At 39.7% G+C, this 27,373-nt stretch overlaps 1 protein-coding gene across 2 annotated transcripts in view; it reads right to left on the reverse strand.

The window, feature by feature from the left end:
* The window catches only part of Ranbp17 (RAN binding protein 17), a 352,625-nt gene that overhangs the window by 58,991 nt on the left and 266,261 nt on the right, over nt 1-27,373 (reverse strand). For both annotated transcript variants that reach the window (XM_026780758.1, XM_026780757.1), the window contains 4 exons: nt 25,041-25,141; nt 19,428-19,516; nt 11,986-12,093; nt 10,140-10,222 (listed from right to left, as the gene is read on the reverse strand). In XM_026780758.1, coding sequence (XP_026636559.1) covers nt 10,140-10,222; nt 11,986-12,093; nt 19,428-19,516; nt 25,041-25,141 — 381 coding nt within the window. The remainder of the gene's footprint in view (nt 1-10,139; nt 10,223-11,985; nt 12,094-19,427; nt 19,517-25,040; nt 25,142-27,373) is intronic.

Consider the following 27,373-nt stretch of genomic DNA (forward strand, 5'->3'; position numbering starts at 1 on the left):
AAACTCCTGGATGGAAAACTCTGTGCAAAACGAAAACTTTGCAGATTAAAAAAAAAAATGAACTGGTTTTTCTCTGCATATTAACATGAAGCAACAGACATAAGTAAGGGACAAGTAAGGGCAGCATATCGTGCCAGTTACAAAGCATGCACATGTGTACACAGAAGCTGAAGACAGACATACACTAAACTGTTAAGAGCGGCTGTTTTGTGGGTGGTAGTGGTGCACGCCTTTAATCCCAGCACTTGGGAGGCAGAGGCAGGCGGATCTCTGTGAGTTTGAGGCCAGCCTTGTCTATAGAGTGAGTTCCAGGACAGTTTCACAGAGAAATCTTGTCTCAAAAAACCAAAGGGGAAGCTAGTTCCAGGACAGGCTCCAAAGCCACAGAGAAACCCTGTCTCGAAAAACAAAAAAACAAACAAACAAAAAAAAGAAAAACCAAAGGGGGGGAAAAAAAGTAAAAGAGAGATTGATTGATTGATTGATTTTGGGGATGGAGAGATGGCTCAGTGGCTGCTCTTTCAGATGTCCTGAGTTCAATTCCCAGCAACCTCATGGTGGCTCACAACCATCTGTAATGAGCTCTGGTGCCCTCTTCTGACATGTAGGCAAGCATGCACTCAGAACACCATATACATAATGAGTAAATTAAAGAAAAAAATAAAAAGAACAGCTGTTTCAGTGATGCCATAATGGAGCATTATCTTTATTAATGCACATTAATGGTATGAACTGTTTTGGGGCATTTTACATAGGTATAAAAGGTGCTCTGGCTGGGCAGTGGTGGCGCACACCTTTAATCCCAGCACTCGGGAGGCAGAGGCAGGCGGATCTCTGTAAGTTCGAGGCCAGCCTGGTCTACAAGAGCTAGTTCCAGGACAGGAATCAAAAAGCTACGAAGAAACCCTTTCTTGAAAATCTAAAAAAAAAAAAAGTGCTCTGATCAGACTCATCACCCGAGTGGAGACTTTTTAGGAATACATTGCTGGATCTCCCTCTTTGATGAACGTTATTTTAATGAAATTAATTTATTTATTTTGTTGTGCTAGGAATCAAACTCATATTTTCTGTATGCCTAGTGAGTACACAAACATTGGGCTTAACTCTGGGACCCCGAGTATGCTACTTCATAAAAAACCAAAGATATTCCAATTTTTCTGAAAAATATGGAAAAGCAGATGATAAGGAAAAATGTGATTGATAGAAAAAGATAGGGCAGAAGAGGAGAACACAGCTGCATATAATACTCTCTAACTGGACATCACTGGCACACACACTGGTGGCATAATTTGATTTTATAATTTTTGGTAAACTATGATCCAATAATTTAATAACAAATTTAGAAATGAAATATATTCTATCTATCTATCTATCTATCTATCTATCTATCTATCTATCTATCTATCTATCTTTTTTGGGGGGATGGCGGGGGACAGGATTTCTCTGTGTAGCTTTGGCTGTTTTGGAACCTACTCTGTAGACCAAACTGGCCTCGAACTCAAAGACCTGCTAGTTCTGCCTCCCAAGTGTTGGAATTAAAGGTGTGTGTTACCACGTGTGCCTAGAATAGAAGCTTATTTTCTTTTTGAACAAAAAAAAAATTGTTGGCCTGCTGACAAGGCTCAGTAGATTGGGGCACTTGTCCCAAACTCTAATGATTTGAGTTTGATCCCCTGAACCCACATAGTGGAAGGAGAGGATCAATTGTACAGGTTATCCTTGACTTCTAGAAGCATGTCAAGGTAACATGGTAGCTACTTGTTGTTCCCACTATAACAAAACTAAGTAAATGAAAAACAAAACAAAACAAAGCCAATTATTTTACAAGCACACAGGTGGAAATATAATTTTAAAAACATTAAGGCAAAATTATTTTTGTCTGTATTTTCTTCTAATTGGCACAATACATGTAGAAATTTCATAATATTCGCAGCAAAAAGTCTGAATTTTACTTTTACATAGTATATTATACATAAATAGTTCTTATAGACTGACACTTAAAGCTTACAAGCAATGTCGAGCCTTTTGACATTGCAACATGATGCTGTTAAAGTTTATGCTCAAGAACTGTACAATTGGGTTAAAAAAGAACAGGGAAAAAAACCTCTCATGATATCTGAAGTGAGTGTATGCTCTTGTCTTGGGGTACACTGCGAGCTGTTCTGGGCTGTGGGCTAGACATATCTGCTGGAGGGGTGTACTTTGTCATCACTACATGTTTTTAATATAAATGAATACAATTCTAACTAAATGCACTGACTGACTTGTAATTTCCAGTGCTGAATGTACACCTTTGGATCATCTAGTTGCTTAGTTAGCCACAAACACTTCCGGATGATCTCATCTGTCAACATCTAAATTATGGAGTGTGACAATTTTGTTCCGGGCTGAATATTAACAAAAAAAACCCCTGTTGTTTAAAGATGTGGATGGCCACATTTTGCTCTTAGAATACTTGGTATATACAGCAAATCCGGTTCTGAAAACCCAAGAACTGCTGCTTTTATGGGTGTGAAAAAAATAATGTAAAATCATGCTATTATGTCACAGGAGAGAATTGCGTTAAGATGGAAAAGGGAGAATGTACATACACTGTCCCCAACAGTGAGTCTTAATTTAAATGACTAATTCTGTCCCTTTCATTTTTAGCTTTGTATCAGACAATTCATCACTAAACTCATTATCAAGGTTGTTTTATAAAAGTATAAATATAATCATACTGCTTCCACTGATAATCACTCAGAGACCTAGGGAAATGCCTCACTCAGGACAGCCCACCACATAAGCAGTGGGTGTGAGGACCTGGATCTGGGTACCTCACAATGAAATCAAATGTCAGGTATGGTATGGTGTTTGTAACCTCATAGCTGAGGGTGAGTAAGGGCTGATAGGCAGATCCCTGAAACTCACTGGCCAGCCAGCCACACTGAATTGATGAGCTCCATATTCAGTGAGAGATCCTGTCTTAAAAATGAAGGTTCAATGTGACTGAGTTTGACACCCAAAGTTGACCTCCATCTGTCACAAGCTTTGTACACTGGGTTTTCATCTGTACACTGCACCGCACAAATACTCCACACATTAAAACAAGCTAGCAAGCAAACACTCAGTACTTTCCTTAAGGAAAGCATATCCTTAAAGTTAAAAGATCAGCACACTGAACCATACAACATTTAGGAAAGAAATTAAAAACACAAATAAAATAAAAGATAACCTGTATTCAAGGACTATAAGAATTGAAATAATGAAAAAAGGTTCATATTACCCAAAGTAACATACTTATCGAAATTCTAATGATATTCACAGAAATAGAAGTACTCTTAAAGTTCATAAGAAACCACAGAAGATTATGAATTCTTACACACAAAAATGGCCAGTGAGGGGGCTGGAGAGATGACTCAGCAGTTAACAGCACTGGCTGCTCTTCCAGAGGAACCAGGTTCAATTCCTAGCATGGCAGTTCACAACTGTCTGTAACTCCTATTCCAGGAGATCTGACACCCTCACACAGGCATACATGACAGCCAAAACACCAATGGACATAAAATAAAAATAAATAATTTAAAAAATGGTCAGTGATCTCAGCCAGGGGTGGTGGCAGTGGTGGTACACAACTTTAATTCCAGCACTCAGGGAGGCAGAGGCGAGTCTGGATCTTTGTGAGTTCAAGGTCTACAAAGTGAGTTTCAGGATAGCCAGAGCTGTTACACAGAGAAACCCTGTCTCAAAAAACTAAAAAGGAGAAGAAAAGAAAAAAAAAGTCAGTGATATCCTTCCTTCTCATTTAAAATTATACTACAAAGCTATAGAAATCAAAATAGTATGACATTCTACATTAAATACAGACACAGGAAGGAAGAGGAGAACAGAGGGTCCAGATACAAAGCTGAACATATGGCCAACTAATTTTTAACAAGGTTAACAAGAGCATGACGTGGGATGTCTTTCTGTATGCTGTGAATGTTTTATTACCACTGGTTAATAAAGAAGCTGACTTGGCTAACAGCCAGGAAGAATACAGCTAGACGGGAAATCTAAGCAGAGAGACAGGGAGAAAGAAGGAATCAAAGAGACACCAGCAACTGCCGTGGAAACACGATGTGAGGTAACAAACCACGAGTCTCATAGTAAACTATAGGATAAAAGAAATGGATTAAGTTGTAAAAGCTAGTTAATAATAAGCCTGAGCTAACAGGTCAAACAGTTTGTAATTAATATTATGACTCAGAGTGGATATTTGGGAACTGGTGGGACGGAGAGAAACCTTAGTTACAAGAGCACACAATGGAGAAAGGACAGTCTCCAACAACTGGCTTACTACAGGCAAAAACAACACGGTGGGGGGGGGAGTAAGGGAGTAGAGGGAAGAAGAGAGACAGAGACAAAAACAGACATGTGTGTGGGTGTGCGCGTGCGTGGACGTGCATGCGCACACCCACCCACACTCATACACCCTGTACTCACAGCTTATACAAAAACCAAGTCAAAAGGGATAAAAGACCTAAATTCAGAGATGAAACTGCTATTCCTAGTGGACAATATGGACACTGGATTTCTCACAGAATTTTTGGGTGTCACTCCAAAAGCTTAGGCCATAAAAGCAAAAACAAATGGGACTATATTAACCTAAAAAGTTTTTGCACAGTTAAGAGAGTGAAAAGGTGGCTTCCATAGTGAGAAACACCTGCAAGCCTGTGCCTGACAAGGTGTCAATAGTCAAGATACCCAAAGAACTCATGGAACTCCACCATGGAAAATGACTCTGATAGAAAACAGCCAAAAGCGTCATGAAAAGATATTCAGCATCATCAACACAAGAGAAAGGAAATTCAAATCCACTGTCAGAAACTGTCTCATACCTTCTAGGATGGTGCTTCACCAAAATGTCAAGAGATTACAATTGCTGGCAAAGATGGAGAAGATATAGAACCCTTGTACAGTGTTGGCACAGCCATCAAGAAAATCAGGATGAGGTTTTGCTGAAATCAAATACAGACCTACCATATGCCAATAACATCTACCAGGCATGGGCACACTCAATAGCCAGAGTATGTACAATGAAACTGTTGATGGACAGATGGAGAGAGGAGCAGCACACACAAAGACACACACACTTCATCATTCAGTCCTAAAGAGCCCAAGATCATGCCTTCTGTCATAGGCTGGAGAATCTGGAGGGTAATGTATTATGTTAATTGAAACAAGCCAAACATAGAAAGAATAATCCTGCATGACCCAGCTTGCAGGTGGAATAACAACAGCAACAATGTATTTGTGTTTCATGCAAAATGAGTAGGTCTTAGCTACTCTTGCCATGTAAGCACATAGGAAATAATAGGGTTAACATGTTGATTTGCTTCTTCTATATAGAAACATTTCATATTGTCTGTAGCCATCACATAACATCATGTTACATTCCTTAAACATACCCAATCAAGTTTCTTTTAAAAGGATAAAGTTGGGGCTGGTGAGATGATTTAGGAGATGTCTGCTGCCTGATGACCTGAGTTTAATTCCTGCTGGAAGAGAAATGAGTCCTGAAAGTTGTTCTTTGACTCCATAGACAGACAGGATGGTATATTTGCATACACATCCATAAGCAACAGAAATAGATAAGTTACTTTCACTTAAGACTCTAGTAATTTTGAGATCGACAGTTTCCCTGTTACATATCTATTTCTTTTTTTAAGTAAAAGTTTGTTCTTTAAAAATTTTTATTAGTTTTCTCAAAATTTCATACAATGTGTTTTGATCACATTCATCTCCTCCTTAGGCTTGTTCCAGGTTGTAGAAGGAGCAGCGGGCTGCATTCTTGCCACTCGGCTCCTGGCCACCTGGCTAGCTTATGCCCCAAAATAACAACACAAAAACTGTATTCATATAAACACTGCCTAGTCCATTATATCTAGCCTCTTCTTGGCTAACTCTCAAATCTTGATTAACCCATTTTTATTAATGTGTGTAGCACCACAAGGTGGTGGATTACCAGGAAGATTCTAACCTATGTTCATCTTGGGTAGGGGCTTCATTGTGTCTGTCCTGGAGAGGAGAGCTATGGCGTCTGGTTCACTTCCTTCTTCCTAGCATTCTGTTCTGTCTACTCCGCCTACCTAATTTTTTGTCCTATCAAAAGGGCCAAGGCAGTTTCTTTATTAACCAATGAAAGTAACAGATAGATAAAGACCTTCCTGCATCACCAGACTCAACTTTATGTCCTTTTATTTTCATCCATCAAGTCCAATTTGTGCTGCCCACATATTTGTGGACAAAAATATACGTATGTCTCTGTGTGTATATTACACATGGGTGCCCCATGCCTATGGAGGCCAGAAGAGGGTGTTAGATTCCCTCAATTGGGGTTACAGGTAGTTGTGAACTACTCGATGTAGGTGCTGGGAATCTAAGTTCTGCCTCAGCTAGATCCCCTCTTCTGCCCCCCCCCCCACACCTTGAAGAGCTTTTATAACAGACTTTGAAGACTCTGTAAATCCCATTGAGTAAACCACTGGCTTATTAGCTTGGTCCTGAGGAGTAGCAATGGTTTGTATTAAACTTTATAAAGTCAATTTATGAGTGTTAAAGAAGCATATGTTGCTTCAAATATAAAAATTCTTAAAAGAATTTTTTGAGATGTTATCTGTCTGTTTGTCCATCAGTCTGCTCATTCATTCATCTATCCATGTGTATGAGTGTTTTGCCTACATGTATGTTTATGCACTACACGTGTGTCTAGTGCCAGTGGGGGCCAGAAGAGGGCACTTGATTGCCTGGGATTGGAGTTACAAACAATTTTGAGCGGCCATGTGAGTGCTGGGAATTAAGCCCAGGTCCTCTGCTGAGTCATCTCTCAGCTCAAGATGTACATTTTTCAATGGAGAGAATAATCATAGTTTGTTCTAGCTATTTTTAAAGTTTAATTTTTTACAAGCTAAGGTTCTGGAAATCAGCTACCAAAGGAAAAAACACAAGCAATCCCATGTTGGCCAGCCTCAAGAAGACAAGCACTCTTCAACCAACAGATGTCACTAAAGATACCAGTACCCAGAGGCAACGGGAAGAAAAGATTAAACAAATGGAAACTGAGCATAAAAACACCCACTTCTTAAAAGTGAGAACTAGGTTTCCAGAGTAATAACATTTATTACACTGCATGCAACATTTTAACCAAAAATTTAGAGAAAGAAATTTCTTTTATTAAGTTGCTCAGGCTGAAGGATCATTGCACTAAGTTTTGAAATACATGTTCTTGAAGCAATTTAAAACTCATTAGAAATAATAGGCTAGGGCTAGTAGAAAATGTGGTAAAATTTAATCCTCACCCAAATGTTACCTGGGCTGTACAAACAGGAAATTGTTTTGTGCTACTGTGGCTAACCTCAGTGCTGACCCTGAGCTGTAACGGCAAGAGCAGCTGAAAGCTGAAGCAAAATTAAAAACTTACATCAAAGTATATCATGACAGAATGTAGATAAATAAAACAGCATATCAAAAATATTATTTTTCTGCCAGTCTCATAGAGCAGTGAAGAAGAGATGGTCCACAAAATGTGTAATATATCAGGTGTATTAAGCAATGAGTCCTCTCTAGTACCACCCCACCCGAATACCCAAACATTATCCAGGAGAGGTGAGCTACAAGGAAACTCAGTGAGGATGGGGACAGAAGGGCCCTTTAGGTTTCCTTGTCGTTCACCTTGGATAACCCAAAGAAATACGTATTTCACGCTCAGCTCAGTCTTGCTGTTACTCTTTTGTCTTCTGGACTCCTAGACTACAACCACATGATCTTCCTCAAACAAACATGCCAGACTCTCCAGAGGAAAAACATGGCAAGAAAATATTCCAGATCCCAGAAGGCTGGAAGCCAGCATGGGATTCCACCGAGGATGAGAGATGATCTTATATTATTTTATGCGAAGTGTGTGTATTAAAGTCACTGGTAACACAGTTGGAGGATATTTTCCCACTTGTACCTTTGGTTTCCTTCAAGTTTTAGAATGCAAACCACTAAAACAAATAGTGCTTTCATAAGCCTCCTAAATCTTCTCAGGAAGCAGGAAGGGATATGGAAAAATTACGATCTACAGTCACACCGACTTCCAGTGAAATTCTAATCCAACCAGCTGACAGTTACATAGTACCTGGCAAGCTTCTTAATGCCAACAGATTCAATTTCAGTTCTTGTTATAGTAATCATAGTGGCTAGTTATGGTAATTACAGTAATTGTCTTTGTTAGGGTTTCTATTTCTATGAAGAGACACCATGACCACAGCAACTCTTATAACGGACAATATTTAACTGGGGTTGGCTTACAGTTTCAGAGATTCAGTCCATTATCATCACAGCAGGAAACATGGTGCTGGCAGACATGGTGCTGGAGAGGAGAGTTCTACATCTTGATCCACAGGTAACACAGAAGAGACTGCCACACTGGGCACTGCTTGAGCATATAAGACCTCACTCAAAGCTTGCCCCTACAATAACACACTTCCTCGAATAAGGTCACATTCTCCAAATAGTACCAGAGTCTTTGAGGACCATACCTATTCAAATTGCCACAGTAATTATACTGGCTAACTGGTCTAAGGCCTTTCAAGATAGTATCTGACTTAATTCTTTATTACAAACTCCAACATTCCCATGATCATACCTATGCTGAGGACTTGAGGAATGCATGGTAATGACCTAATACAGCATTTGTTGTATTTGCATATTTGATGATGACCCTTTTGACTGGACTGAGACAGAATTTTAATGTAATTTTATTTGCATTTCCCTCATGGCTAAGAATGTTGAATACATAAAAAAAAAAAAGGTTTGTGGTCTACTCTACAGGAGGGAATCCATGTGTAGTACACTCAGCACCAAATCCATGACTGAACAGGTCTCACGCCCCATGATGAAACCTGATACTGCTGCTTTGCTGAACCAATACAGTACCAGGTCATCTTTCTAGACACCATGTTTACACCTGCAGACAGCAGCTACTGACCAATCAGAGCAGCCTCTTGCTACAGTGATTAAAGTGACTGCAAAGATCCATTGACTTCAAAAGATGCTGAAAATACAAGGTAGTTGAAGGCTCCACAGAAAATAAGACATTTGCACCACCGTGCCCTTAAGGCTTAGGGAACACTGTGGAAGAGGATGAAGAAAGAACCAGAGAGCTGGAAGGTAGGGAGAAGGGCTGTAAACTGCCATCTCTGAAGTATGACACGATCATGGCAAAATCATGAACTCACTACAGCTATCTGTACTGGTGCTGGGTCCACGAAAGTGAGACCCTCTGAACAGTCAGCTATGGGTACGGAAGGGGCTCACGAAGCCTCCACTTACTGCGCTGATTCTGGGGGACAGAGCAGCATTTAATTGTATCCCACTGGAAGGTACAATGCCCACAAGCTCTGAAGCTTAGTTCCCTATCCAGCACCGCTTCCACAGGACACTAAACAAAATAAAGACTAACAAACATGGGTAAGAGAAGTAAAAGGAAGGGGCTGTCAGGGGAGTAGGGAGGGGCTGGAAACAGAGTTACTAGAATGGAGTAAATGCAGGTCTGGAATTGTTAAATAACAAAATAAATGCTTACAACTCAGAAAAGTTCCCAGAAGAAAAGTAACGAAGTTGTTTTCATTAGCAAGTGTTAGAGATAATGGTAGTTCTTAGGCTTAAACTGCTAAATAAATTATAAAAAATTTTAATGTGATTGACTAGAACAATCTTGACTTGGGAACTCTACTTCTATGAGTACAGAACCGAAATACAACACTCCCTATAATATTGTAGTAAAACACTGACTGCCATTTGCCAGGGTATTTCCTGACAAAGTGGTTTCCCAAGACAGCAAATTCCTTGATATAAATTTGAGAAATTCTGAATATACTATAACTTTAAAAAGTCTACTGTATTTTTTACTACTGACATTTGTATTTTATCCCAAAGAAATGTATCAGGTTGGCCAGGATGTCATTACCTCTCTGCCTGATGCTATTCAGGCAAGGGTCCTGCTTCCTGCAATATTACCCAGCTCACAAATTCATACAGATATGGAGGTTCAAAAGAATGAAACAATGAACCTCTTTCCTTCCAGAAACAGGTTATGGCATACTGCAGAGACCAATGTGGAAAAAGGTATTTACCATAAGTGCAAATCATTTTGCTTGCTTCTCTGAAGAGAAGAATTCCATTAGGAGAGGATACATCAAAATTCAAACGCTGAGACCTAAGAAATATAGCAAAAGTCAGACTATTCCTGAAGATAAAGAGGCCAAATATCAACACGACAGCAGTTGCATTTACAAGGAGCAGTCCAGTACCGATTACCCTTAGAAGAGTCACTCCAATTGAACGGCTACTGACAACATACATACAATAATTTCCTCACTATTGGTTGATTCAAAGGGTTCATTTTTTAATTTATCAAAAGAATATCTTGATACTTTATATCACAGTTCTATCTCTTTTCCTTTCTCGCAAAGTGGCTGATGGATAATTGTTTAAAAACCATAAATTACATACTTGCTATCTCCTAAGTATGAGTCATAAAGTTAAAAAAATCCAGAATGACAGGAGACACAGGGTCTTCTAGTAGTGCACAAATGTGAACCGAGTTGTTTCACGAATGGAACACATTTCAAATACACTACATAATTACAAACCATAGTTTCCACCGCACACACAAACAAATTCCTCAAGTTCTCCCCACAGGTGGAGAGCACTGAAGAGAGTTAAGGGACTGACAAATCTTCTGATGTAAGATATGCGTTTTAGCCCCCTCTTTGGCCTCATTTGGGGCTGGCATGCCATGCCTCTATGCTTTCAAGATACAATGGAATGTATTTAAACAATGTTGCAAGAAACAAACAAGACAAAACACCAACTAATTGTCCAACAAACCAAAAAAACTACCCCCCAAACCACAGGCCAATCATTGCTAATGTCTTGTTTACTAAAGAAATTGCTGCTTTTCAAAATTAGTTTACTGTTAAGTACCATAATAACTCTGATTAGAAAAATGCAAATATGTAATTCACACTAAATACTAAATTTATACAGTGTTTCATAAAATATAAATTTTTATATGGCAATTATTGAGTCATTTGTGCTATGAATTACCTGCTATGGCAGACACAAAATGCTCAATAACATAGAACATTATTTTTTCTACTAAATGCCATTTTGGCATTGCATGTCTAATTAACAATTTTAATTATAAATAATTCACATTTCTAATATTAAATATAAAGCCCATGTATTCATTTAAGATACTTGAGAAAACGTCAAAAAAAAACACTTAAGAGCTTTAAAAAAAAACATTTCTTTTACAAATCTTCCATCTCTCATGTAAGAGGAAAAAAAAACCTAATTATTGCTGTGAACAACTCAGCAACAGAGTAAAGCTGAGCTGCAATCCATGTTCCTTCCCTGCCTGGCTGTCTGCACAGAGGCAATGATGCAACAGGATGGCTAAGTGACAGGCAACTGGTGCTAGGCCACATCCACAATGACACGTTTTAAAGAGGCAAACACAAGTAGGTTGCTGTACTGCTCCACCCCTTTGCCGAATCTGTCAGTGATTTTAAGCAGACGTAAGGGCTGAGGATGGTGTGGCTGCAAACACGTGCACCTAACACAGAAGGATGCTCAGAGTCAGCAGAGACACCTTCCCAGCTCCTGGGCAAACAACACCTGCATGTGAACTGCTCTGAGACTCAGTTTCCTTATTCATAAAGTGAACCCTCTCAACTCAGAGATCACATTTTCTTATTTAAAATTCTAAAGAATTGTTATCTAAGCAAAGAAATAGTTAAAATAACTGCTCTTCTTTTTCCACGTTGTGAGTTTGCATATTTTAAATAACAGTGGCTGTGGTCTTTCTCAGCCCCACACCCCTACAGTATACCAGAACTTTCTTCCTTCCAAAGCTCATGTCTATTGTTTTCTTGCTAACCTGTGACAATACCTAGACTGTGCACAGCTGCTTACCTGTTTTGCATCAGTTCTGCTAAAAGTTTTAAGATAGGAGTAGTACATGCTGGTTCTCCATACCAACGCTCAATAGCTCTCTGAAGAACTGGAAGATAGGCTGGATACCTTTTATAAAGTCTGTTAAAGAATTTAGGGGCAAAGAACTTGAAATGCCTCATAGTAACGGAAAACCGACTAATATGTACAAAGTCCTGGATATCATTCCCCAAATAACAATAAAACAAAAAAAAATACGCTGAAAATTAATGGGATTTTAAAAGAAGCAAGCAAACAAACAGAAATCCGTATTTCTTTTGCTCCCTGGACAATGGCACTGTATAAATTACTCTTTCAAACTATACAGCTATACTTTTGGAGTAGCTACAAGGTCTGAATTTGTCTCCGTAAATTAAGCTGTTTTGTTCCTGGTATCAGGCATAAGTCATAGATATACTTTTAAATAGAAAGTAAATACATGCTTAAAGAATTATGCTTGATGTTATAGGGAAGAAAAGTGAATTTAGCTAAAGAGGAATAAAAATATACGAGTCATTATTTTGGGGCTTCTGAGTATTACACCAAGAAAAAGCTAAAAAAACCACAAAAGCATAGAGAAACAGTAACGGTACACATTACAGAACTACCCCAGCTTAAATTAAGTAGTTGACTTCTGTGCTTTGGTACCACTGGAACTCCAAGAAACATCTGGGTTGTTTGTTACCCTGTAGAAAAGGTCTGACCTGCTATTAATGCTCCATCTTCTGGGCACCACATCACTTGTTAGCCCTGTATGATGGAGGTAGCTCTAACCTGCTCAATGCCACTGTTGCTAAGGGTAGTACAGCGTCCATGCAGTTTCAGTCGCTCTGTCTGTGAGCTTCCCATTATATAGCTCTGGCTACCCTGGAACTCATTAGGTAGGCCAAGCTGGCCTTGAACTCAGAGATTTACCTGCCTCTGCTTCCTGAGGTTGGCCTGCGAAGCATCCTTGATAATACAAGGGAGCCTAGCTCTGATGAGCCTAGCCAGGGATGCACAGCATCAACAGCTGACGCATCTCTGCCGGCTTCACTTGGCCTCCTCCTTGGGAAATAGACAATAAACATAGGATTAAAGCCTCAAACTAGAGCATGAGCATCACTTTCCGTCTTGCTAGGTTCCTGCATCTCTTTCCCAGTCACTTGTCTTTGTTTCAGATGAAAGCGCGGAACTGGATCTGTGTGGTTTGGACAGAGCTCCATGGTGAAAAACCTCAACATAACACCCCCTGCCCACTTCCCCCCAAACCCCCACCAGTTCCTCGTCAAGGAATGAAGGCTGCTTTGTCTCCAACCTCACCATTTCTGCTCTACATACAGTTTGGCTCATCCCAACCCCCTGCAAATCATGGGGACTCCAATCTAGTGCTCAGTTTCCCATATGCTGCTTCCTTCCGCCTCATCCCATCTTCCAACACCCAGTTTATGCTCTATGTCTTTGTGATGTCTTCTTGATTTTTGTCAAAAGGCACCAATCTCTTCTTTATCTCTCTGAGAAGCAGGGCTGGCTGTGTGCACTCCCTGCTGTCCCGCGAGCTGTGAAAGGGCCGAGATCTGTGCTTCACTACCATCTCCACCCTCCTATTCCACCACAGCTGTCGATGATTCCTGAAAGCCCTTCTCAGCATCACAGGTGGCTAGGGAGAGGGCCCATACATGACTGTGCTGGCCCACTACGGAACTTATCTCTGCATTCGAAGCCCTAGGAGTGCAGAAACCTGGGCTGTCTACCATGAACAGGCTCAGTACAATGTAGATCCCAGTATTTGCTGTTGTAAACCTACAGAAGCGACAGAGCCTACATGGCAGAAGTGGATCTTGACGGTTTAAACAGTAGTCCATGCGAGCTTTAAGAAATCACTTCTACAATAGTGAAAACAAGCCCTTCTAGGCCCACAGTGTGCTGGGCCCCGACAGAGCAGGAAGGCAGCAGTTCCCCAGGAGAGACAGGCTCAGGCTGCATTCCCAAAACGGCTCCCGTAACAAGTATTTGCTAAAGTCCTCCTCAAATGTACTGTTTTAGAGTCTCCAGAGATACCAGGGAACAAAAGCACTAGGAAAATGCCTTCCCTTATGGGATTTATATCCTAACAATCAGGAAGTAAATTAAATAAACATGCTATAAAATAACACAAAGGAAAAGAACAAGGGGTGGAGACAGGAAGTGAGTGGATATGCTTAGGTGAGAGCCAGATGGCTGCAAATGACAAAACTGTGTTTGATTCTCAGAACCTATATGATGGGAAGGGTGAGCTGTATTCTGATGCCCATAAATGTAGTGTGGTGCACACACACACACACACACACACACACACACACACACACACACACACACACAAATCACGACTTGACTGCAAACTTGATCTGAACTGTCAGATAGTTTACTGTTTCTAAGTACTAGGAAAGCTGGTATTAATATACAGATACCACATACTATGAACTGTGTTAAGGACCAGGAATCTAGATTTAGGAAGACAAGGCTTTCTTTCGTCATACTTCACCAGAAAGGCAGGTGTGTAAAGGGTGCACTCCCTGTTCAGGTAAGAGATAGCCTACGCACAAACTCTGGTACCATCAGGGAACAGACACCAATCTCCAAACCTAAGTGCACTAGAGGCCCGCACAGGCCACCTGCAGCTCTAAGGACAGAGCACCATGGTTTTTTAGAGCATGCTGTATTCACACTGGGATAAGACCAGGGGCTATGAAGGGGATGCTCCCTTTTCTGTGTGGAATGAGAGCAGTGACAGTTCTAATATGCTTCTGACAGAGGTGACTGCCACAGAGAAAGTGAGTGATTACTGGAAAGCAGAGCAGAGGTCTACTAAGCATGGAGGTTAAAAGGGCTTCACAGCGAGAATGCCAGGCTCAGATTACAGAGCGAGAATCAAAACCCAAGTTTAATTTTCCAGTGGCCTTGTGAGGACTACATATATCTGGGCAGAGAAAGAGAAAGGGAACCCTTAGGTAGAAGGGGCATGGATCTAATTTCTCTTACCTAGATCTTCCCAATGAATACCAAAGGTCTACATAGACAAATGAGAAACCAAAGGCACAGACAGGATGCCAAATATGAGAAAGTGGGAAGCATCAAACTTGCTTTCATCCATGTGTCCTCCCATTAATCCATCCAGTAATTACTAGTAGTTTCCAGGTGCTGCGCCACAAAAAAAAGTAGTAAAGAGAAAAACCACAACTATTTCCTTTGTAGATTTAATTGTAGAAAAAGTGATATATGTGATTTTTAAAAAGTATGAAAAAAAAAAGGGGGCCAGGATGGTTGCTGACTGGGTAAAGGTGCGGTGCTGCACCTCCTGAGGTGAACTTGGTACTCAGGACCCTGTGGTGAAGGGAAGAACTAACTCCCACAGGCTGTCCTCTAATTTCCATGTGTGTGCCATGGCCTGCGCGCGTGCACACACACACTGAACACAATTACAAAAGAGGACAAAGCATTATGATACCTAAAACATGAGTTTTTTTCATTCAAACTGTTGGGGAAATCAGCGTGGTCTAGACCAGAAAGAGCCCAGCAGTTCAGAGACTATCTGAATATGCTCCACAAACATGCCAACGTCGGTGTTGTATCCATGCAGAATATGTGAGATCTGCACTGTGTCCACAAGGGGCCATGTGCTGTGTGACACCTTTCCCCTCTTCTGGCTGAAAAACCCTTCTTTTCAAACTTATTGCGACTTTTGGTTTCTCCCCCAAATCTCATTTTGCTTAAAATACTTGTCAATTCTTCACAAATGTTCATGTGGTCCTTCACACGTGTCTGTTATAACACGTGCAATTAGTTGGTCAATAGGGGTTCCTTTTGCATGTTTACTTAATTGCAAACTTCTGGAAAGCACCACTTTATTCTTGTATTTCTGGTGCATAAAATGCACATTCCAAAGAATGCTGGGTCAACGGTGGCTGCTTAGGTTTCATTTCTTCTGCTGTTCAACTTGTTTCACATACAATGCCAATTACTTTCTCCCTGAAATAGACTTCTTGATTATGCTGACCAACCAAAGTCATGAGAATGTATTCTGCTGGTTTCATGCTGCCTGTAGAACATGGATATACATTTTGGAGTCTGATAGTCAAGGGTCCCAGACAATCTGTTTCCCTAACCATGAAATGAGCTGTGTCCTAATGAAACATCTTTCTTACCCTAAACTGATGATCACTTGAAACTGCTTTTCTTAACTCCCCAGGGTCCAGTCTTACATGACCTGGCAAGAGTTAGGGTGACATGGTCACCTTTACAGGGCCTTTCCTGATCCCTTAGATAAATGACATCTACAGCTTCCTATGTTGTTGTAAGTCAGTCACACACAGGACTCGTTTTAACTAAAAAGTTCATTTGAGGTAAGAATTATGTCTCAGTAATCCACACTGTTCTTAGAATCAAGCACTCTGTGCTACGGAAGCCCACTTACTTATCTGCTGAATAAGTAAGCAAGTATGAGTGCCTGATTAACTGTTTTAGGAACAGAAATGACAGTGGTGACATGGCTGTTTTGTACCAGACATTTCAGTAGGACCTTTACGTAATCACGCCATCACAACAGCTCCGACAAGGGAACTATGATATGCGGCTAGCTGGCTGGAGTGTAAGACCGTCTCCTTACAGAGCTCATGTAATAAACAGTGCTGACTGCCTGTGAGAGCTCGATGACCACATCACAGAAATTAGAGCATACGGAAATACCACATTTGTTCATCTTTCTGGACTTTTGACACCTTAATCTAAGTATAATCTGGGAAAGGCTTAAATAATGTATTTCAGTGCACTGCAAGGTAGTTTTCTTATTGCTGCATTCTTACTTTGGGGCAAAAGTTATAAATGAATGATTTCTTGCTGAATTCTCTAGTCATAGAAAAATTATCAAGATGGTTGCTACGTAGTTTCAGGCCATTTAGTTTTGGAAGGACGGAGTGATAAGCTATGCAGCGTATGTAGCAGTTAATGCAGTCAGTGTTCATAGAGATGCTCCTGAATTAAATAGCTAAACACTAAAATAGCATTTTATCAAACAATCATCATAAATAAAATGTATTTTGACTTTACGATGACACGCGCTCTTACAGGAATATTTCTTCTGCAAGCTAAGGATTGCATAACAAATTAAAGAACACACATCTATGTGGATAAAAGGCAAATAAACTTTCCCCAGCAGTAATGTGGGAATCATCACTGACGGTTTGACATATCAATATTTCAGGAAGAATAAATGACTTTCATATCCGCATTTTTAAAAAATCATATACTTATTCATTTTTGCATTACCTGAATACTTTGGAAAGAATCTGTACTTTATCACCTGAAACTGTTAAAAGTATTTCAAAATATTTTAATAAAGCTTTTTGAATGATCAAATAATGTAACTTTTAAACAAATTTTACTATTATTATAAATATTTGCTCTTCATCCCTTGCCCAAAGGAAAACTATAAATCTTGTCTCAACTGAATGAACACCATTTATCATATTCATTTTCTTGTCAATACAATTATGAAAAGCCTTTGGCCTTTTCCCAAGGAAGCTGATTTGCTGCTGAAACTCAATTATTATAAGCAAGGCCAGTAGCAAGTCCCTGCGTCTGGCAATGTAGCACAGCTTGCTGCATAACTGACACCTTGCCCTTCGCCCCTGACCCCAATAACTTCAACTGTGGTCACATGGAGGAGATACTGGTTTCTAGCTCCAAACAAAACCCCAAGTCCTAAGATTCTCCATTTCTGCCATCTGCTGGACAAATGCTGAAATGGAAACCAGATTATATTTGTTGACACAGGAGGGAGTTCCTGACCTTGGCTCTTCTTAAAACTGGTGAACAAGAAAAAAGCCTGTTAACTGCTGGGTGGGCTGGCTTTGGAGCCTGGTTTCAAGCAAATAATCATTTTTTTTGTAACAATGTTAAGCTTTATGATTTTTCCAAATAAATGGAAAGTTTGGATTTTAGAATTGGTTGATTAGAGAAATAAAATGTTCTTATGTCTCTGGTCTATCCTTTGTAGATTAATTTAAGACTTTCTTATGATTAAATTTATAACCTCTGCCTACATACATTATATGTATAAGGCATGCAGCTGATTCTTCAGGGCCATGAAAAAATCTTATCTGTCTGATCTCTAAGAAAATAAATGAGATAGGTTTCCACAGCAACTAAAACTGTAAGTCACTAATACTCTAAAAATTAGTGTTTAAAAATTTTCATTGTGTGTAGTGTTCGCTCTAAAATTTGCTCATATCTGTTATGTTTTGGGCCACAACTACGGCAAAGTCACCGAACACTGCTTTCAAGAAGTTTCCTTTAGAATATGTAAAGAAAGTTTGGATAAGAAAGGCTTAAATAAAGCAAGAGAGAAATTATACCCCTTAAATGTAAATTAAGTCGGCATGTGACAGGCCTGTAATCCCAGGACTTAGGTGGCTGAGGCAGGGGGACCAGGAGATCCATCCTTGGCTCCATGTCAAGTCTGAGGCCAACCTGGGCTACACCAAGACACTGTTTTAAGAAAGAACATCATAAAATAAGACAAATCAATTTGCTTTCAAGTAGAATTTTCTTATATGCTAGGGGTTTCCAATGTAGAGGGCGTGAAGCTATCATACTTTTGAGGAGTCATCTCCTGTTAGGATCGAAGATGGCTCAGCATACTCCCAACGCGTTAATACATGTTTATGGCCATTGTGAAGTGTCAGACCTCAGACAGAATGCTTACTTATCTTAGTGGTCACAGTAAGCCAGCATACTGGATTGTTTTCTTTTGCTAGATGATAACACCAAGTTTCCACAAAATAGAATGAAGACCTGGGATTTCAAACCTCATCTGTCTCTTTTTATTCTTATGTGATGGAGCATTTCTATATAGGGCTTCCCCCTGCTCCCATCTATACTACGATTTAGTAATGGTAAATTCAAATTTTATAGCCAATGACAAATCCTGACCATTTATCCCACTGCCTCCATGACCATTAACATCCTCATCAGATGACCAACTGTAGCATTATGAATAAAATCTCAAAAAGATAAAGTAACCTTCTTAGTCCTGCTAATTGAGATGGAACAGAGACTTCTAATCGCCTCAGAAAATACCACATGGTTCAAATCACTGATCACAAGTACAGATACTAGCTACATGATGCCTGCAGCCCCAACATAAACAATCATTTGAGGGAAGTGATTTTTAAGTTGTCAATATTTAATGGTATCTATGAAAAGAGTGGCCTCCTTGAGCCGGGTCTCTGAGTGCTGTGCTCAGTTATCTGCACCGCTGCCGCTGTGCTGTAATTTTTAGCTGATTACACATTAGTTCATTTAGCTTTGTTTCCTCTTCCCTACTGTGCCACACTATTAAACGAAAGAGAGGGGCCTGGCATCCCTCTGTGCGCAGAGCTGGGATTGTCACAGTGTAATAAGGATACATCCAGTCAAACAGCATGGTGTAGCTGGTCTTTGTGTTCAGTGCAAAGGCAATCCCTCGAAGATCTCTCGCCAGCCCGATCAACATACGCTGTCAGTGGGAAAGAGACACAGTAATTGATTTTCACGTTAGCGCAGAGCAGATGGAGTAATAATCAGGCAATAATGACCACATATCTGATTCTGATTCATTAGCTAAAATGTCTCGCTCAGATCTCTTTCCATAGAAAACCATAGCTGCTTTAATAAACAGACCATCAATCTGCTGACCACTTTGCTTCTTATAAACTGAGCTAAGTTGTAATTCCAGGAGCACAGAAACATTGAGACTCAATATACGTTTTATCTGAATACTGCCAAATTTGAAAAAAAAATCAGGATTCATAATTTCACAAGAGATATACAGTTTAGACATTATTTAATAGCAAATTTCAACCAACCAACTGGCTTGACTAAAATCAAGCTCACTATACAATTCAGTCTGCCCTAGCACTGGCATATAAAGATCCCCAAAGAAAAGTTGCAATAACTCAGGACAAGCTGAAACTGGCCGGGTGACCTACAGCATCATGATATACCCAGAAAGGCAGCCATATTGTTCAAGTTAGCGAATGACATAAGGAAAAAAGTTCTGTATTTAATGTCACAAGGCACTGAAATTGAACTCTAGTTTTGTTTAACTCTAAAAGGCAAGGCAATTCATGAGTTTTAGTTTCTTCATCTATCAAGGGAGCTAATTATAATTACGGCCATTCAACAGACCTGTTGTGAGAAATACATTTGTGTGCAAAAATGCCTAGCAATTGCCTGAAAAACAGAAAGTGTGGTTCACAAATGGTTTCAGAAGGGACGGAGGAAGCCAAACCAAACCTCCTTGATATAAATAAAAAAGATCTGACTCATACTCTGGACTCTTAATTAAGCTGTCCTTAAGATGATGATTGAGAAAAGAAAACCCGTGAACAGATGCTAGAATGTCAGAACAAAGAGCACAAATAAACATAATTGCCCAACAAGGAGGTGTGATAGTTGAGATACACAACTGTGACTTCTGAATATACTGCTTCAGTAGAAATGCTAAGGCAGAAAACGGTCTTGGGATCTTTACAGACTGACCTTGGTAATGAGTGGAAAGCTGTCTAGTAGGCAATCAGTTTTGACTGTCTTCATTACAGAGGACATTTCAGTGAACCAAACCATAGTGAGCAGTCAGACATCCTGCTCCTCCTTCCTAATAGGAGACTCAATGTACCTGGATGTTGTCCAGGGGATTGCTCAATTTCTATTTCTAACCGTTTATAGGATGATGGGAACCCGAAGTGCTGAATATGAACACTCCTAATTTCAATCTTTGCTGTTCAGAATGACTCATTTAGCTTTTCCCCATAACATGAACAGCTCTTGCGTTTCTATAATTGCCAGGCCTCTTCACGATTATCTCATGTTACTATTCCTTTTTAAAAACTGCTTACTATTCAGTTTTTTCTCTCACCAAATAGACCTGGTCTTTCTCAGTTTTCTTCCTTCCTTGCAGCCTCCAGAACAGAATCCATCATCTATGGCGCCCCCTCTGAACGCTCGCTCGCCGGCCGCCATCTATGCTAGCCTATGGACTCTACTTGGCTTTCTAATCTATTACAGCATTTCTGAAAATTTCTATTTTTATTATGTACACTTATACAGGCTACTCATCAGGTAATTTCAAGTTTCCATATACACATAAGATATGCATTATTCAATTCTAAATTAGTGAACAAGAACCATGAATTTTACTTTATGCCTTGTATAAAGAAAGGGCTTTTTTTTTTATAAAATGTCATTATACAAAAGATTATTTTTATTTGGTCAGAATTTTTCTTCCTTGAAGGTGCCAAGTTGATACAAAGGTTCTAATTAAGCGAATTTATGGTCTTTTTTAATACAGTAAAATGTGGCCATAAAATTATACTAATGTTTGACTTCTTTGAAAATGTTACTTATAGCAGAGGCAGCATTTAACAAACTAAGCATAAGTTTTAGATAGATTCACTCTAGCAGTGAAGTGTAGTGTTAATGTAAGAAACAGATTCATTATATTAATAAAAAAAGTAGCAGTACTCTCAAGGCAGCATAGAACCTACACGATAAATAAACAAGGCTACAGGAGAATTTTCTCAGTACTCAGCTCGGGAACAAGACAGACAGCCTTAAGCAGGAGCTCACACTAGCTAGCAAATAACCCAGAATCTTGGAGAAGCGAACAATCTAAAAGGTGACGAGTTCCAATAATTTTCTTGAGGTACATTTGAGGAGTGGTTAGGTCTAGTGATCGGATCCTATGGACTCCTTTTTGGAGAGTCCAAGAAGAAACTGCTGAGAGCTTCAGTCTGCGGCATGGTGAACTGTTGTCTGTGTGCCAAGGGTGAGACGGATGGGCTGGGAAACAGCTGAAACGCAGCTCCTTCCACCCTGACCCCCAAACAGGGCTTCTAATGGGAAGTCTGACAGACCCTTTACTGTAGTGGCACTACTGGGGCAGCTATAATATTATCCTCATAATTCTACTATATAATAACAACAAAGAAAAAGAAGGTGAAGGGTCATTGTGCTTTGTCTTTAGAATTAAGATGGCTGTCTTCATCCTTACAGCATACTCTTAATTCTGGAGACACATCTTAATAACCTCTAAATAGTTCCAACAAAAGAGCCGTGTCAGAGGAATGAGCAGGCCCCAAGGTGTTTCAACTGGAGTGTTTTCATCTGCCTTTATTGCTCTATCCCTCTCCAGAATTAAGGCAATAACCTGTGATAAATTATTCAGGAACTGCTACAGGGATCAAAGCAAAATCATTCTGTTAAAGTGCTGTTTGCAACATTTGGCACTTAGTGCGAAAACTTTTAATGTGCGCATGCTGAAAATCAAGGATTTTAAATAATTTAACATCGGGGAGTTTTTACGAAGGGACTAAAGATAGCAGGTTCCTATTTAACTGCTCCTCTTCCTCTGAGAAGTTTTCATTCATTTTTCTTAACACCCGTGACGTCATGGCTGAATGGAGAAATATGCATGGACCACGGTAACGGCACACTATTATCTTACTATGGATAAAATGACGGGGGATGGGAGGCAAGAAACGTTTTGAAATAATACTCCAGGACTAGGATTTCTGTTTGTTTCTTTCTTTCCCTTTGACTTTGGAAAGAAAAAAAAAACCCAAACAAAAATTCTCAAAACAAAAATTCAACATTCGCTTCAATTTTATTAGGACTAAGTAAAGAAAACAAAGTTATAAATAAGGGCTTTTCAGCATTTCTTTTCCTCACAGTATTTCAGTTTGGCAACACAGGTCCTAATATCTGCATTTGAAGAATATCTATAAACGGGGATTTAGACGATCCTGGTAAGGGTTGCAAATTAAATGAATTTGGCAGTCCTGCAGCATTTTCATAAAGATATTTTAACAGCATCACCTCCTGTGGTTTGGAATACTAAATACTTTATTGGAGAACAAAACAGAACTGCTTTCATCTCTAGTACTTGTAAATGAAGTACCTGAAAGCACCTTTGCATGTATTATTTATTCACCATGATAGAAAAAATAGCCTTAACCTAATAAATTACATTTAAGAGCATTTAGTACAAAAGTTTTGTTTATGATAAAGCAACAGATTTCGCTCCTTATTGGTAGCTTTAAGCACCAAGTTCTCTTCATACAAATTAGACAGATGGTGCTTACAGTAGAATTTACTAAAGGTCTGTCACAACAAATGCAGCCAAGCTGCATATTTAATCACTGCAGAATCTTGTCTACCTGCAGCTGCCAACTGCTAATCCAATTTCCCTGATAAATGTGGCAAGAGACACGATCAGCAATAAAGAGCATCTAACTCCATTTTCCTGCAGGGCGTCTTTTGATGAACATTTAGGACGGAAGCACGGAGTGCACTGTGTGGCCTTGGTTCGTGGCAGCTGCATGCATTCTGAGGCACAGTTCTCAGGTTACTCACTTAATTCTGCCACTATCATTACGTTGCTATTGATCTCAGTAGCTGTTGCCTACACAGCATTACTCTAGATGAAGCTGAATCAGGCAGTTATCATGCATCAAACTTGCTCAAAAGCCTGGAGATTTCCCCTTAATTACTTGTGATTTTATTTGCAAATACCGTTAAAGTGTAATCAAGCAGTCACTTTCCAGGGTCGTTAAGAACTTGCTAGTTTAGGGATATATCACTGGAACTCCATTAAAAATGACTCTAGGAAGATGGTTTCTATCAAACTAGATGGAATTACATCCAAACAGGCTTAGAATATAATGAAATCTTCAAATGAGACAAATAAAATTTTTATAAAGATGGCAGTTTTTAACCTCACCAAATCTTTTTGATAAGGGACAGCAAGGGCTACTTAAAAGCTGCAAATATTCTGTTGGTCAGAAACATTTGGACAACATCTAAAAAATATAGTTAGTTTGGATAGGAACGGACAAAGAATTCAGGAAGACCATATAAACAAAGAAAAATTAAGATCTTATTAACTTTTTAAAATTTCATGACTATGTTATCCTGATAAACATCTAGTTCAAGAACTCCATTTTAAAGTAAAAGGTATAGCATTTAGGTAATCTTTGTTTCACAGAAGAATTATATAAATCTCAGCAAAGGCCATCTCTTTTCTAACTGGTTTCATGGTATTTGTGTGTGTGTGTATATGAGAGGAAGAATAAGCGTGGGTGGAGGGAAAGGAGCAGAAGCCATGAAATGATGGTTAATATTTCAACCTATTTCAAACAACAATAATATGTGACTAGGGCATCACCAACAAGGGTCCTACTTCTCTGGACTGCATTTATTATTCTTAAAAATAATAATCAGTGCCAATCTATTTAATATAGCTCTGATACAGCATAATTTTGGGAGACACTATTTCTGCTTGGCAAAGCGCCTGCTTCCCATCCCCCCACGTTAAAATATGGGGCTGTTTTGTCACAAACAGCTTGCTACACTTAAGGATTTTACTAATAAAACATAATGTTGTCTTAGATATTATGACTGTTGCCACAGCTGAACTGACTTGTCAAATCAATCCTAATATGGCTCCCACAGGCACATAAAGCCTTATTTAGCTATCAGTTATCCTAATCACTTTGTTCAGTTTAAGAATGCAACACTTCAAGGCCGGCTCCTATTTATACACATATGCCTAGCCATTTAATAAAGTGCTGATTTATATAAATTCTTGTTTAAAAAATCTTCAGAGATGTAGGGTTTTAGCATGTGTGCATGTCTCTATCTGGATATGCGGAACACACAGAGCAGGGTGGATGGGAGGCAGCAATGTTTAAAGTGGCTTGCCCCCAAGAACTGTGCTATCACAGTGAGCATCACTGAGACAAATCTGCACCATCCCACCATGAACGGACTGTCTTAAGCCACTGCTGACCTCACAGCTCATTTGCATCTGGAACTAGAAAAGTGCTTACTTTATTAACGTTCATCTCACAAGCGTATTACTTAGAGACGTGGGCCTGAGACACACATATACACAAACAGACAGATATGCAGCTACCTTCTCTGCTGGGGTGAGGCACTGAGGAAGAATGCTTGTATTTCTTCATGGAAGGAAACAGACTCACCTTCACTTCTTCTTGTTTAAAGTTGTTAAATATTTGCAAAACTGTTTCAAAGGTGACCGTGAGAGGCAGCATAAAATTCTCAAATTCATCCTCATCTTCACCTATAGAACAAAAGGGTCACTATGGTTTAAAATGTATGCTAATGTGTATTAGCTTCAACACTGAGTATTTCATTCAGGTTTGGAAATGGCCCTGTGAGGAGGTCAGCCTGCATTCCCACCCATGCCACAACTGGCGCTTTGGTTCAATGAATTGAATATTTTGTTTTTTCTCTGTCCTTTATATCAAATGAAACAGCAACAATACTCTGGCTCTAACTGACTCATGCCTTAGGCATGTCCACTGTCTTTACACCTCGAAGCCCCCGAGTTTCCTTACTTTCAAAGCTTTAAAGAAAACAGTCTTCCCCTTTCCCTTTTTCTCTCTTTTGGTGCCAAAACCCCAAAGGGCTCACAGACTCAAGTGCTCAGATAGTTCTAAGTTATTATTCTTTCTTATTTACATTCTTTAAAAACGTAACTTCCAGGGGCTGGAGAGATAACTAGCTCAGTATTTAAGTGCACCTGCTGCTCTTACAGAGGATCTGAGTTCTGCTCCCAACACTGACATCAGACAACTAATAACTGCCTGTAACTCTAGTTCCGTGGGATCCAACACCCTCAAATACACAAACACACACACACACACACACACACACACACACACACACACACACACACACACACATCTTTAAAGATTAACTTATCAATAAATGACAAAAGGATGGGGCCACTCATGGTTTACTTAGATTCAACTGTTCTCCATGATCCTGTTCATTATAAACAAGAATAAAAAGAGGTATTTCCCATAAATTTTTTATTAATTTATTTATTTATTAAATATTTCTGCCTCCTCCCCGCCACCGCCTCCCATTTCCCTCCCCCTCCGCCAATTAACTCCCCCTCCCTCATCAGCCCAAAGAGCAGTGAGGATTCCCTGCCCTGTGGGAAGTCCAAGGACCTCCCACCTCCATCCAGGTCTAGTAAGGTGAGCATCCAAACTGCCTAGGCTCCCACAAAGCCAGTACGTGCAGTAGGATCAAAACCCAGTGCCATTGTTCTTGACTTCTCAGCAGTCCTCATTGTCCACTATGTTCAGTGAGTCGGGTTTTATCCCATGCTTATTCAGACCCAGTCCATCTGGCCTTGGCGAGTTCCCGATAGATCATCCCCATTGTCTCAGTATGTGGGTGCACCCCTCGCTTATAGAAAGGTAGACTATATTTTCCTCAAGAATTCTGTCAAAACAGAATCTCCACACACTAAAAATCTGCATACTATTCTTTTCAAAATTGGTTTCTCTGAAATGAGATTGGCTTCTCATTCATCCTATGCCACAGGAAACCATTTGCTCACGAGCCAACAGAAAAAGCTTAGATGTTTTGCTGAAGGTGCTATATGGTTCAGATCTTCTGATTTCTGTGCTAATGGTGGTTTTAAAATACAGCATCTGGTAGGAAATGACCTCAGAGAAGAGACCAGTGGTCCTTAATGGTTGGTTCTTGCTCTAGAAGCAGGAGCATTACCTGGGGCTTATAAGATGCCAACTTCCAGGCTCCACTTCAGACCCACTCTACTGCGTCATAATTGCTGAGGCAGAGAACAGTAACTGTTGTAGCAGCTTTCCATATGACTCAGATGCCTGTCAACTCTAGAGAAACGGATGTATTCATCCTGGTACAGATGATGAAGTCCAAGCCCCCTCCCCCAACACATAGGTGATCAATGATGGGTCTTTTGACTCTTTGTCAGTGGCGGCTGATCTGGTTGACCCTGATCATTTTTTTTATAATGATTCCTGATTCCTTCTCCCCTTAAGACTTATATAATTTCTCGTTAGAGTCCAACAGAATAGAGAACACAAAAAGATGACAAAAGTTAAAGAATCTATCCTGGTGTTCTAGTCATGGGTCAAGATCTTGGGTAAATAATAAGGCAGACCAATTGATAATCTCTGCTGTCATATGGCTTTGTGATCATATTTTCTTCATTCATATCCAATACCATTTGTCACAGAAGTTATTTTCAAGGCTTGCATCTAAAGATGGCCACACCCTTCCTAAGCCTTATACAAGTGCTCTATCTCCTTCCTTTCTATTTGTTTCATGTACCCCTGCTTTTTAAGCAGAAATTTAATAATACTATCAATACTGTAGGCACGTACATGATATGATCGTCGTTTGGTCAAGGTTCCTTGTACTGAAGGAGAGAAACTTATTTTTTTTTTAAAAATATTTATTTATTATGTATACAATATTCTGTCTGTATACCTGCAGGCCAGAAGAGGGCACCAGA

Source organism: Microtus ochrogaster, chromosome 7 (assembly GCF_000317375.1).
Source record: "Microtus ochrogaster isolate Prairie Vole_2 chromosome 7, MicOch1.0, whole genome shotgun sequence".
Lineage (NCBI taxonomy): Eukaryota > Metazoa > Chordata > Mammalia > Rodentia > Cricetidae > Microtus > Microtus ochrogaster.